The 12,285-nt window shown below is 28.1% G+C and overlaps 2 protein-coding genes across 4 annotated transcripts; one reads left to right on the top strand and one right to left on the bottom strand.

Moving 5' to 3' along the window:
• The first annotated feature begins 28 nt into the window (after positions 1-28).
• LOC122635890 (histone RNA hairpin-binding protein) lies at positions 29-2,328 on the top strand. 2 transcript variants are annotated; one of them, XM_043826586.1, is made up of 3 exons: positions 29-340; positions 416-1,136; positions 1,254-2,328. In XM_043826586.1, the coding sequence occupies exons 2-3, from the start codon at positions 598-600 to the stop codon at positions 1,396-1,398; spliced, it is 684 nt and encodes a 227-aa protein (XP_043682521.1). In that variant the 5' UTR covers positions 29-340; positions 416-597; the 3' UTR covers positions 1,399-2,328. The 2 variants fall into 2 exon arrangements, with proteins under 2 accessions (XP_043682521.1, XP_043682522.1); XM_043826587.1 differs by lacking the exon at positions 29-340 and having other exon boundaries at positions 351-1,136.
• On the bottom strand, positions 1,163-2,939 carry LOC122635886. 2 transcript variants are annotated; one of them, XM_043826579.1, is made up of 4 exons: positions 2,773-2,939; positions 2,410-2,568; positions 2,071-2,347; positions 1,163-1,996 (listed from the first exon to the last, which is right to left on the bottom strand). In XM_043826579.1, the coding sequence occupies exons 2-4, from the start codon at positions 2,559-2,561 to the stop codon at positions 1,514-1,516; spliced, it is 912 nt and encodes a 303-aa protein (XP_043682514.1). In that variant the 5' UTR covers positions 2,562-2,568; positions 2,773-2,939; the 3' UTR covers positions 1,163-1,513. The 2 variants fall into 2 exon arrangements, with proteins under 2 accessions (XP_043682514.1, XP_043682513.1); XM_043826578.1 differs by having other exon boundaries at positions 2,661-2,939.
• Between the last annotated feature and the right edge of the window lie 9,346 nt (positions 2,940-12,285).

A 12,285-nucleotide genomic window follows, 5' to 3' on the forward strand; every position in this document is an offset into this window, starting at 1 on the left:
AATTTTGGCAATGAAAAGTACAAGCAAATTCATAGTTATCTATTTTAGAGAATCCTTTATTTATTCTTTTATTATTTAAAATATATATGATATAATAATTACTCTTTATGTATTGTACCTCCTTTATGAGAATAGTATAAATTAAACATTACATAAATCAATATAAAATAACACTGTACTTATTTGCATCCATTTTTAAAAGTTAGTTGGTTATGGTAAGGTAGCATGAAAACATACCTTTCATGTTTGATCCGACAAATAACACTAGAAAAAGATATAAAGTAACTTTTTGATTTAAAAGAATCGATTATAAAAAAAAATATTAAAAAAGTATAAAGTGGTGAGTGAAATCGTAACAGTGTGTACAACTCATTTTTAGTAGTAAAAGAATTTTCAATTCTGTCTTTCTGTATAGGTTATATCTCAATGGATTCTTACCAATTTCGTTATCTACCTAATACAGGTTAATGCGTCACAAATCGTTTGCTGCAATACGATCTTTAATTTTTTTAATTGGTGAAATCGTAAAAAGTTAAGATATATATCTTCGAAAATTCGGATAATTATATTTACAAGAAATCAAATCAGTGACATACAATGAGTTCAGATAATGAAGAATTAATGTTGACAAACGAAGAAGATGATCTTCTTGATGAAATATTATGTATGAATACAAATTTAAAACCACATGCACAATCGAAAAAACATATAAAAATAGAAGATAAATCAACGAATGAAAAGAATTGTATAAATGAACCTGAATGTCAAACAAAAGAATTAAAAATTCATAATGCTTCACAAACTAAAAAAAATTCAAATAGTGGAGAATGCCCTAAATATAAAAGCAGTGAACAATCTAGCAAATATGAGGATAATGCTGCATCAATTCAGCAAAATGTAAACAAAAGGCCAAGAGATACGTCAACATTAGATACACGAAATCCTAAAATCTCATGTCTTAGACATCGTGATGATTCAAGTTCTACAACTAAAAATACAAAATTACATTCAGGAGAAAACAATAAAAAACACGTAGAATATGAAACTGATCCTACAATACTTGCACGCAGACAAAAAGAAATAGATTATGGAAAGAATACTATTGGATATGATCGATACATTCAAACTATTCCTAAGTAATACATTCAATTAACAAAATTAATCAGTGATTTTTATAAATTTTCGTTTTATTTTATCAGTGTTTTGATGAGTATTGTATTTGATGTATAATACTTCATATTGTTTTATTTCAGAGAGCAACGTACAAGAGAACATCCAAGAACTCCTCCAAAATACATTAAATATAGCAGAAGAGGATGGGATGGAATGATTAAATTATGGAGGAAACAGCTTCACAATTGGGATCCTCCACAGGAAAATGAAAGTAATGATAGTTAATAAAATTGGTCATTTTTATAAGAATACAATAGAAATAAGATATTGAAATATAATTAAAACAGTATTATGTTATGATAACTTATGAAACTATATACAAAATTGTTCATAAATATTGTCATTTTAACTTAATTTCAAGCTTCTCAAGTATAGCATCTAATTTTCGATTAATATTCTGTTCAATTTCATTTAATCTATGCATAGTTCTTGTTTCCATTTCATGAAACTTGTTATTAATATATGTTTCAATGTTTGTAATTTCTACATTTTTACAATCACCTTTGCAATTAAGATCCAATTTTTTGGTCTCTTCAATTACATTTTTATTATTATTTTGAACTTGTGAAGTGTTGGAAATAATAGTCATAAGATTTCTTAAAGGTATAATTTCATCATTTTTAGCATTTGTTTCTTGTTTAACAGATTCTAATATTATATTAGCTAAAGTTGCTTTTTGTTGTGTTGAACCATTTAAGTTATTCAGGAAATTTGTTATTGTATAATCAAGTATTTCTGATTCATTTTCTTTAACAGATTCTGTTAATATAAGTTTTATACCGAATATCCATAACATAGGTTCTGTATTTTTTATTTTCGTAAACTGAAAGATAAAAAATAAGTAGCTGCAATTCAGTAAGAAAACAAGTGTTTTTATAAAAGAAAATTATCTATTACTTTAATACTGGCCTCAGTAGTAGGATGTTCTAAAGTCACTTCTGCTAAATATATAGTACTTCCTATAAACTCATCTACTTGCTCTGCGAATACTGTAGTTGCATATTCTCCATATTGTTTAAAAAATTCTATGACATATGCTTCAGAGAGAATTATGATGCGTGATATTTTTTGATTATTTGTTAATTTTATGTCCAATGTACATGGTTCTGTCACTTGTTCCGTAGAACGTAAATAAATACATGTATCCAAGGAAATTATATCATCTAATTCTATACTACAACACAAATTTTAGTATGACTAATTTATACTTTTTTTCTACCAAAAAACATTTATTACCTCTCTGGAGCAAGTGATAATGGCATTGTGGTAATAGTATCTACATAACATTTCTTTCTATCAACCATCCAATTAGATGAAACTTGTATAAAATCTTTTATTGAAGGCGTTGAGGTTAATATGTGACAGTTTTCTTCCATTGTTGCCTCCATTTCTACTCTAAATTATTTAATAAATATGTAGAATTTTCATTATATCCTTCGCATAAAAAATCAAAACGGGTAAAAATATATATCAGATTACATATTTACTTTAATTTTTTACAAATAATATTAAATAATTAATTAACACAGGACGTTAATCGAATACTTCGTAAAAATGGAAACTTATTACGCGCCGACAACTACGAATGAGATACATAACCTTTTTGTACAATATTACGATTAATCTTTACGATCGAGGTTCGCAATATTCTCGACAAAACAGTTTTACTATTACGTTCGTACATCGAGATATCCTCGACACGAATAAAGGACTGTTGCTCAAGATTGTTTACCATCTTTCCTTCGAAGCGACTTCAGCGACGAACACGGATGAAATATGAACTATAAGGGAAACAATGTACCTATTTTATCGATATGCAAGTTTAATTACGTTAAAAGTTTTATGCATAACATATTATACTTCTCCGAAGATAAATTACTTGAAAAATGTCTATTAATTAGAGAAACCACATTTTGTGTTTTTAATTAAACTTATATATGTAACTACAGTTCATGAAAGTAATATTATTTATGACGAAATGTGACAAATATTACATCGAAAGAAATATCACGTATGCATTATTAATGAATAAAATTAATAAGTAGATTTTTAAAACGAATTAATACGAATGAGTATAAATAAGAAATATAACTATAGAGGCTAACCAGTGAAAAGGCGAAGTTAATAAAATAGGAATCTTCATCAGATGTTAAAACAGGAATCTTTTCTATCAACCGAAGTAGATGGTAAAGTAGATAAATTTTTTAAATACTACGCGCCTATATATAGTCAAACATTTACTATTAAGTAGTACAAATCAATCACTCATAGTTGATTAGACATTTTTTTATACATCTTTTTACATATTTTTTTAGCATTTAACATATAGAACACGAAGAATTTTTAATTTGAATATTTAGTGCAAGGTATTATAGAAATTAAAAAAACGGAAAAAAAATTAGGTCTTCGTTTGATTTTTAGAGATATCGGGCGACTGCTCTAGCCATCTGAGCTAACGAGAAACTTCAGCCCAAATCTTCCTTACGGAAACACATTTATCTACTGCGACTCGAGATGAATGAGGAAATGACACGTCCATTCCGGCCCCCAACCATAACTAAATTAATTCGATCTTTTTTGACGTCTACGCACATTTATTCCTCGACCTATGGCAGTACATAAATCGAGGAATTAGCGCTTACCGCGCTAAGCTAACTTAACTTAAACCCCATATTGCCCTAAGGGCAAGATACCAAGAAGATAAGAGAGGTTAAGAAAGCGACGTCATTAATTGTGGTTTTCTTCCCCCTCAGATGTGGACTTTTCCATAACACAGGAGGAATATGTTGCATGTAGGTTCTTCCTGGCTGTACTAAGCCCAAAGGATGTGGTAACCTATTTTTAACTAAGAACACACACAATTATATATATAGGTCACGCACTTTAACATTTTACCTAATTTACTTATATAAACTATTAATTATCTTATATATATATATAATCATAATTCATATAAGCAAACTGTTCAACCTGTGGGAGAAGGTGAGAGGGTAAGGAGAGGGGGATAGGCACAAGTGGAATAGAAATTTATTATTAGGCCCCACCCCACTCCCCGAGAAACAAACGGTTTCTGTAAGAAATCTTTGAGCGTCGGTTCCTCGACCGGGATTCGAACCCAGGACCTTTCGCTTTCCGATCAAACGCTCTACTACCTGAGCTACGAAGACCTACGTTTAAATTAATGTCTAAATATATTTATATACGAAAGAATTTCCTAATATGTATATTAAATTCTACATAATTTAACGAAAAATGATCTTTTTTAAAGATCATAGCTTATTTTAATGATATGTTTTATTTAGTATTAAATGTTTCTTTTAAAAATAAAATTATATAATTACATGTTATGTTTGAATTTCGTGCCATTCACGAATAATTACGGAAGAACCCGAATTGTTTTCAAAGATTAAAAGTGATAAAAGTATAGTCAGTAAATCTTTTATGAATAGTGTTATGTTATATTTTTCTAATTTGTTTTTACTAATACTTATGTATACATATACATAGATCCATACTTAGTCTACGGTTTAATTAATTAAATCTTCTCTTACTAAATATATATACTTTATCTTTTTTTCATTCTCTGATTTTGTCAAAAATGATGGATATATCTTGAAGTTTTATCTCACTCATATAAGTAATCTCAATCATATAAGTATCTTAAAAAACTACTCAAATAAAATATTTATAATATATAGGTTATATGTATATGAATATTTCAATGTAAAGAAAAAATTAAATAAGAACAATATATTTTTTTTCCAAACATTTAGATTTATTTTGATAAGTGATTATCAAATATATTATTAATCCTTAATAATAATTCATTAAAATTAAGAAACAATTAATTCTTTAAAAATATGGAAATAGATTGGGAACATATTAGAAATAAAAGCATTGAATTATCTACCAAAGCATTCTCAAATTTGTATGATAATTGTCAATATTTTGTAAAAGGTTTATTATCTATAAAAAAATTGAAAGTAATTAATAATCTAATAATTGTGTTGCAAAACAAATCCTGAATTAGAAGTAAATAATAATCTAATAATTGCGTTTCAAAACCAGGACTTAATAATACCAGTGTTAACAACGAAAATCACACCTCTAAAATTATCAATAAATGAGATCAACAGTATGATTTTATTAAAACAAAATTGTATTGGGAAAGAAAATGTCGAAACAAATTGAAAATACATTAAAAATAAAAGCATTAGATTTCCTACACGTGCACCACATCAAATTTTTATCAATGGCATTATTTTTAACATAACAATCAACAAAATTATCGTATAGGAATCACTCGTTGACAATAAGTAATAATCTAATAATTGCGTTAAAAAATCAGGACTTAATATCAATGATTAATACTAGTAGGATCTGTAAAAATCATATGCGTAATATTAAGAAATCTTAACGTTGAATAAGATATCACAAATAAAAATGATGAACTGATATAATACTTAGAAGAGAAATTCTAGCGAAAAAGGAATTATTCTACATCGATATTAGTACGAATTGATTTATTTAACAGATCGATATCTAACGAATTGCATATCGCAGAAATAATATAACCTAAGAAATATATATATTGTTATCTTCGTTTGTTATCTCGTACGATCCTTTATACTTTGGAAATTTCTTTCTTCCACCTGTGACTGATACGTATCCCTAAAGAGTTAAATCATACAATCGTTCGAAACTGTTTCTAAAAATATGTTTTCAAAAAATCATCCAATAATTTTCTATAACGTTTACAATTGTTAGTTGGATATTCGAAAACATAGAAATAATTTTTAATTAAAAAAAAATTGTTAATTCATTAGAAATTCACTTTCGAAAGTTGACTCTCTAAAAGAAAGAAAACTATCGCTAAAAGAAAGAAAATGATCGCATTGATAACATTCCTGAAATAAAAAGTCGAAAGATATTAATAAGCTATACTGTTACATGTCGTAGGGAGAAATAACGAAAGGCAAAATTTACGAAAAAATAAAATCTTTTCTTCGATAAAATAACTAATCGAAAAAATCATATATCCAGTAAAACAAAAAAAAATTCTGTGAACAATTCTGTAATACGAACGAATTCTGTAATAGTAATAGTAATTGTGTAGCTTTTCCAACTGCTATTGACAAGGTTAGGAAAATCTTTTTCGAGAAAGACGCTTTTGAAGTTACAGTAATTTATAGAAAAACAAAAAATAAAACTAATTAACTTATTCCTTTCAATTTCTTAATCAATTATCCTTAGATCATATAAAAACTGCTCAGTATTCGAATTTTTATCTTCGTCGTTGGTTAATGCGTTGTATGTCCATTGAAGTACGATATCGATTTTCGTTTATTGTCTATCATCGAATGATATTATAGCAATGTTAACAATAATTTCTACTGAAAAGTGATGCTAAACGCTAAACGTTAAACGATATTTTCGTCGCAAACTTTCGAATAACTAACGTTCAAATTCCGATTATTACTTCGACTAAAAATACATAAAAATCATTCAGGAAGAATATCTCTATTAAAGATTTCATACACGAATTGATTTGTCTAAAATTTTCTTCCTGCGAATGAAACGATACGTTATTATTAGTCACGTTTATTGTCGTTCGCTCACCTTCGTTCGATCCCGATCGTTCTTTTTTGTTTTCAGTATTGATATTCTAAGTTATTATTGATTATATCTGTATCCTTGTTGTTATTTTTCTCACGAATATTTACTATCGTTGTCCTTTAATGTTATCGACGTTTCTTGTTCATTCGCAAATAAATTTTTTGTACTTTCCTTTCTCCTTGGTGTGTCCGAGAGTTGCTTGAATGTTCCTTCATCTTCTTCTTTAAGCGTATTCATAAATATTCAATTAATATTTCACGTATATCTATCGATAGTATTTTTACGACAATTAAATGATTTTCGATATAACGCAAATATCTACCGGAATAATAATTACGTGATAATAATTACGCCGTTTTAATCATGTATATATTTTACAAAGAAAATTTCGTAATGTTAAATTTATATATAGTACATATACTTTCTTATTTGATATTTCACTTCTAATAATTTATTAGATTTTTATTAGAAACGAATTAATGTATAGAATATAATAAAACGTACGATCGAAAATGACGCACTCCCTTCGACTGCCAAATCACGACTGACTTCGATTCTCACGGATATGTTACATATTAGTTGTAGATGTCGCTACTTTCGATTTTCATAGCGTTCCGCGCAATTTGATTGGTGTACATATAAATAGAAGCGAACTTCCTTAACCACTTAGATCGTCGCATATTGGCGCCAAATTGAAAAAGCGATCATTCGATGAATCCAGTTATAATCGAACATGGAGAATAAATGATTTATATTTATATCTATAAAAGATGATGAATAAAATATTGATGACTATAACTATTGATATATTTTTTTATTAAACAACGCTGTCATTAAAATTCGAATGTTTCGTGAGAAATATCGTAGTAATAAAAATACGGATAGAAAAAAGAAAAAAAATTAGGTCTTCGTTTGATCTTCAAATATGTCTGAGCTATCTAAGAAACTTTCAACCCAAATATATATTCTTCCTTCGGACACCTCCTACCTCTACTTACTCTTCCTCCCATTCGTGAGAAATAAAATTAAGATACCCCATTTTCATTCCCTTAACAAATGCTAAAATTTTATTGTTATGGCTTATATCTTACGTCAAAAAATGTAAAGGATCATCTCTGATTAATGAACTTTTTTGCGGCTTCATTATTAAGTTTTACGTAGATATGCGTGCAAAGGTTTTTACATTCACGATTGAATTGTTTTATACTTACAATGCCGGCCAACTCTGCCATAACGAAAGGATTAATAAAGAAACGCCATTATCAATGGTTTCACAACATTGAAGGTCAAAATAAGCATTTAATAAAACGTCCGATCGACATTGAAATCATGCATTTTACGTTACGATTTTCTAACATCTTTTTTTTTCTTTTTTTTTTTCGTTAAAATGAAAGTTATTTGTAAAACTAATAATAACGTGATTAATACTATAATAAGCATGCGGTAAATATATTAAGGGCTATCATTATTGGTAATAACGATGATAGTGATAATGATGATTATGATTATGATAATGATAATGATAATGATGATGATGATAATGACAATGAGGATGATGATCATAACGATGAAATTAATTAGCAATAACACTTTTTTTTCCAAAATCACATACGTTTTCAAATAAAAAATATCTAATAATTACTATAGTCGAAGGTGATGTGTTGATGATGACAGTAATAAAAGTGTGAAATTAACACACAAATCAATGTTATTATATAACATAAATCATCTCGACGAAGAAGAACGAAAGAATTGGATGATATCACTTCGTGATTACAATCGAATAGAGGATAGGTCGTTTATACATATTATCCGAAAGGCCCCATTCGATGTGCATGTAACTTTAGTAGTCGCCATTTTATATAATGCACTACACACTTACGCGCTAAATCCTTCAAAAATTACAAAAAGCACCAAATATATTATGTCCGAAATTTTGCACTCCGCCAATTTTCCCAATAGGAGGCTCCGACGATCCTTTTATTTCATTATATTTAAAAAGAAATTATAATTAAATTAAAAAAATGGCAACGATCGTTAACGTTGCGCGCTCTTTCCTACATTCTTCTTTTTTTCTTTTTTACAATATTCTCTCACGTTACAAATTCAACGACAGGGAAATCGTTTACAGTCCTTAAAATAATCTCTTTGTCATTTTTTATTTCGATTAAACTTTTTACTTTTTTTTTTTTTTTTTCTTTTCATTTCTTTTCTTTTTTTGCTAATCCTTCCTACTACTCTTTCTTCCTTCCTATATCGTACTTAGACGTTCCGCGCGTGTTATTTCAAAAAGAAAAAAAAATAAAGAAAGAAAGACGAGGAACAGATATTCTCTCTGTATAATATTATATGTATATATCTTTCAACATTCCATCATTTATTCGAGCTTCTTAGAAGTACTCCGTACGATCGTAAATAATATACACGCTGAATTACTCTATTTTACATCGATTATTATTTTTTTTGCTTTTTTTTTGTTCTTTTTTACGATTTCCTTTTTATTATTATTATTATTATTATTATTATTATTATTATTATTATTATTATCATCATCATTATTTATTATTATTATTTATTTTATTATTATATTATTATTATTATTATTAATCCACGAAAATCTAAATATCATTTTTTGTTCGAAATTCTTTTCATAAATTACAATAAAAAGAGCAAAGAACCTTGTTTGAGATTTCATTTTGCATTTCAATTTTCTAAGGAATACCGTTGCGATTTAGTCATCCATAAAATGGAATTAGCATCAAAGCGTTTACAGAATATCCATAATATATACAACGAATATTGTATATATATATATACGATCGAATATATAAAACAGATATTCTTTCTTTCATCGGTACAGTGCTTTTTTCTTTTTTCTTTCTTTCTTTCTTTCTTTCCTTCTTTACTTATTGTTAGGCAGTATAACAGCGGCTGTTATATTTAATTAAATCCCGTTAATTACAGGAATTACATCTTATAAATCGTTTATATCGGACTTTTCGTATGAATCTCATGCGTGTAGGTGCGTATAATCGTCCGTCGTCTGATGGCAATAAATGGCGGCAATAGCGGCCTCCTGAAATGAAATATCTTTTACGGAAGCCCAAAATTGGTACTCTCAATTCAATTTGGTATTCCCATAATAATTATTAATATAATAAAAATTGCGTTGGATTTGACATCGTCAAATTATTAATAATTCTTTGCATCTTATTCGTAAATAACGTGCGTTTAAGAACCTTTGATAATCTCTACTACCAGATTCGATTACGTGCTATAATTTCATTTGATATTTTTTTCGCGTCTTCTTTCTTTTCTTTTCTTTTTGTTTTTTTTTTTTTTATAAATCTTACGAAGTTTTTTTCTTTTCTCTTTTCTTTTTTTTCTTTTTCTTTTTTTTTTAACATAGAATCATTGAACACTATAACAGTACGTACAACCTACGTATTTGCATTCTCTCTTTTGCGATTCTTCATTAAAATGATTTCATTAGTTTGACTTCATTGCCGTAAATAAGTAAGTACATTTCGGACTTGTTTGTGCTTAGAGGAGAAAGAAAAAAAAAAAAGAAAGAAAAATGAAAAAGAGAGAAAAACAAAAACGGAGCGCATATAAAATATAATGATTTACATCGTAAGTGTGATAATCATTTAAATGTCTCGTTTAATCGAAAATTGACGTATCCATTATCTCTCAACTTCTCTATTAATCTTATATATCAACTAAATAATGATATTATTTCACGATAATTTCGTATCTTACTATTTTGCGAAGGGCATAAATACGTGGAGAAAAATATCCACGTTTGAGCAGGTAGAGGAGCGAAAGGGCTGGCAGCGATGGCGGCGAGGGGAGGAGGAGAAAGCGCGTATAATCACGAATAGCCTGCGCAACACACTTATTATACAAACCTAATAATACGCACTTTTCGTAAATAATTTATTCATTTAATGCCCTCCTAACGAAGAATAATTTGGATGCGCGTATTCACGTATATATGCATGTATGTATATATGTATGTATGTATCTAAACCAAAAATTTTTCAAGATCACTTTTCGTTTCGTTCAAATTGATATACATTTCAATGTTCGGCTCGAGGTAAAATATCATATACAAAGTATTATATATATATATATATATATATATGTTTGTTTGTTTGTGTGTATGTATGTATATATATATATATATATATATATATATATATATATATTCCATTTCGTCGTGTTGATATCGTTTAAAATGATACCATATTGAGACAGGAATTCAATGCCTTGTTCTTCGTTAACTTGTTGTAATCGTTCTCAATCAGAAATCATGTCCCAATACAGATTTACAAAATAGCAATATATTTATATATATGTATATATATATATATATATATATCATATATATCTTGTAAACAATTCGGAAATAATTCGTAATACTGCACATAACATCTAAGCCTTCACAATGCTCGTAATACATAAGCCTTGTCAATTCTAAATTTGTAAAACTTATTATACGTTGTTGTAGCCTATAAAAAGAGCGGGGGTAAAACGTGATGAACAGTGTACCTTTACAAATAAGCGAAAATTAATAATATAGTAAACAATAATAATAATAATAATAATAATAATAATAATAATAATATTTAAAAAATAATAAAAAGAAAAAAAGACGTATAACGCCGCGAAACAACACGACCGATCTCTCATAATAAATTCGGCTCTTAGAAATATCGACTTTTATGTTAAAACTATAATAAAGAAAACAAACAGAATCGCCCGCTCGGGAAAATATGTAATCTACGTCTGGCAGTAGAAGACTTTTCTCGCTGCTAAGTGACTCCGTCTATATTTTCATATAATAATCAACTTGCAAATAAGTTTGTAAGAGGTTAATATACATATACATATACATATACGTATATATATATGTTTATATATGTACATATATATGTATGTATGTATATGTATATATGTATATATATATGTATAAGTTTTGGTCTTATAAAATTGAATTAATTTACAGTATCTCTTAAATGTAAATGTGTATCCTCGATCGAATAATCAAAATTACATTATTCTAGCTCATAATAACTTAATAACAGCTTACAGCTTAGCTCCGTCGTTAATGCTTTCGCGTTTATGCGAACAACGACGAACGCCTTTAATATATTTGCACATGCTTTTATAATTAATACACGACCCTGCCACTTTAACAAACTCTCTCTCTCTCTCTCTCTCTCTCTCTCTCTCTCTCTCTCTCTCTCTCTCTCTCTCTCGCTCTCTCTCTCTCTCTCTCTCTCTCTCTCTCTCCATAATCATTCGTTTAATCTATACTCGCCTCATCATATTAAAACGCATTGTTAAACACGCGATTCCATCTTATCGTTGTGTTATGATATCGAGCGACAATAAATGGAGAGAAAATAAAATCGATTTGTACGAATGAAGAGAAAAGGACGTAGTCCAATAAAATACTTTCTTTCTTTTTTCTTTTCCACTTTTTTCTTT

This window comes from Vespula pensylvanica, chromosome 20 (genome assembly GCF_014466175.1).
Source record: "Vespula pensylvanica isolate Volc-1 chromosome 20, ASM1446617v1, whole genome shotgun sequence".
Classification (NCBI taxonomy): Eukaryota; Metazoa; Arthropoda; class Insecta; order Hymenoptera; family Vespidae; genus Vespula; species Vespula pensylvanica.

Bases quoted from the DNA above. Each gene is read 5' to 3' on its own strand.
- LOC122635890 (XM_043826586.1), top strand. From the start codon at position 598: ATGAGTTCAGATAATGAAGAATTAATGTTGACAAACGAAGAAGATGAT. The intron at 1,137-1,253 runs GTAATACATTCA...GTTTTATTTCAG, and splicing joins TACATTCAAACTATTCCTAA to AGAGCAACGTACAAGAGAAC.
- LOC122635886 (XM_043826579.1), bottom strand. From the start codon at position 2,561: ATGGAGGCAACAATGGAAGAAAACTGTCACATATTAACCTCAACGCCT. The intron at 2,348-2,409 runs GTAATAAATGTT...TTTGTGTTGTAG, and splicing joins TTATCACTTGCTCCAGAGAG to TATAGAATTAGATGATATAA. The intron at 1,997-2,070 runs GTAATAGATAAT...TTTATCTTTCAG, and splicing joins CTACTGAGGCCAGTATTAAA to TTTACGAAAATAAAAAATAC.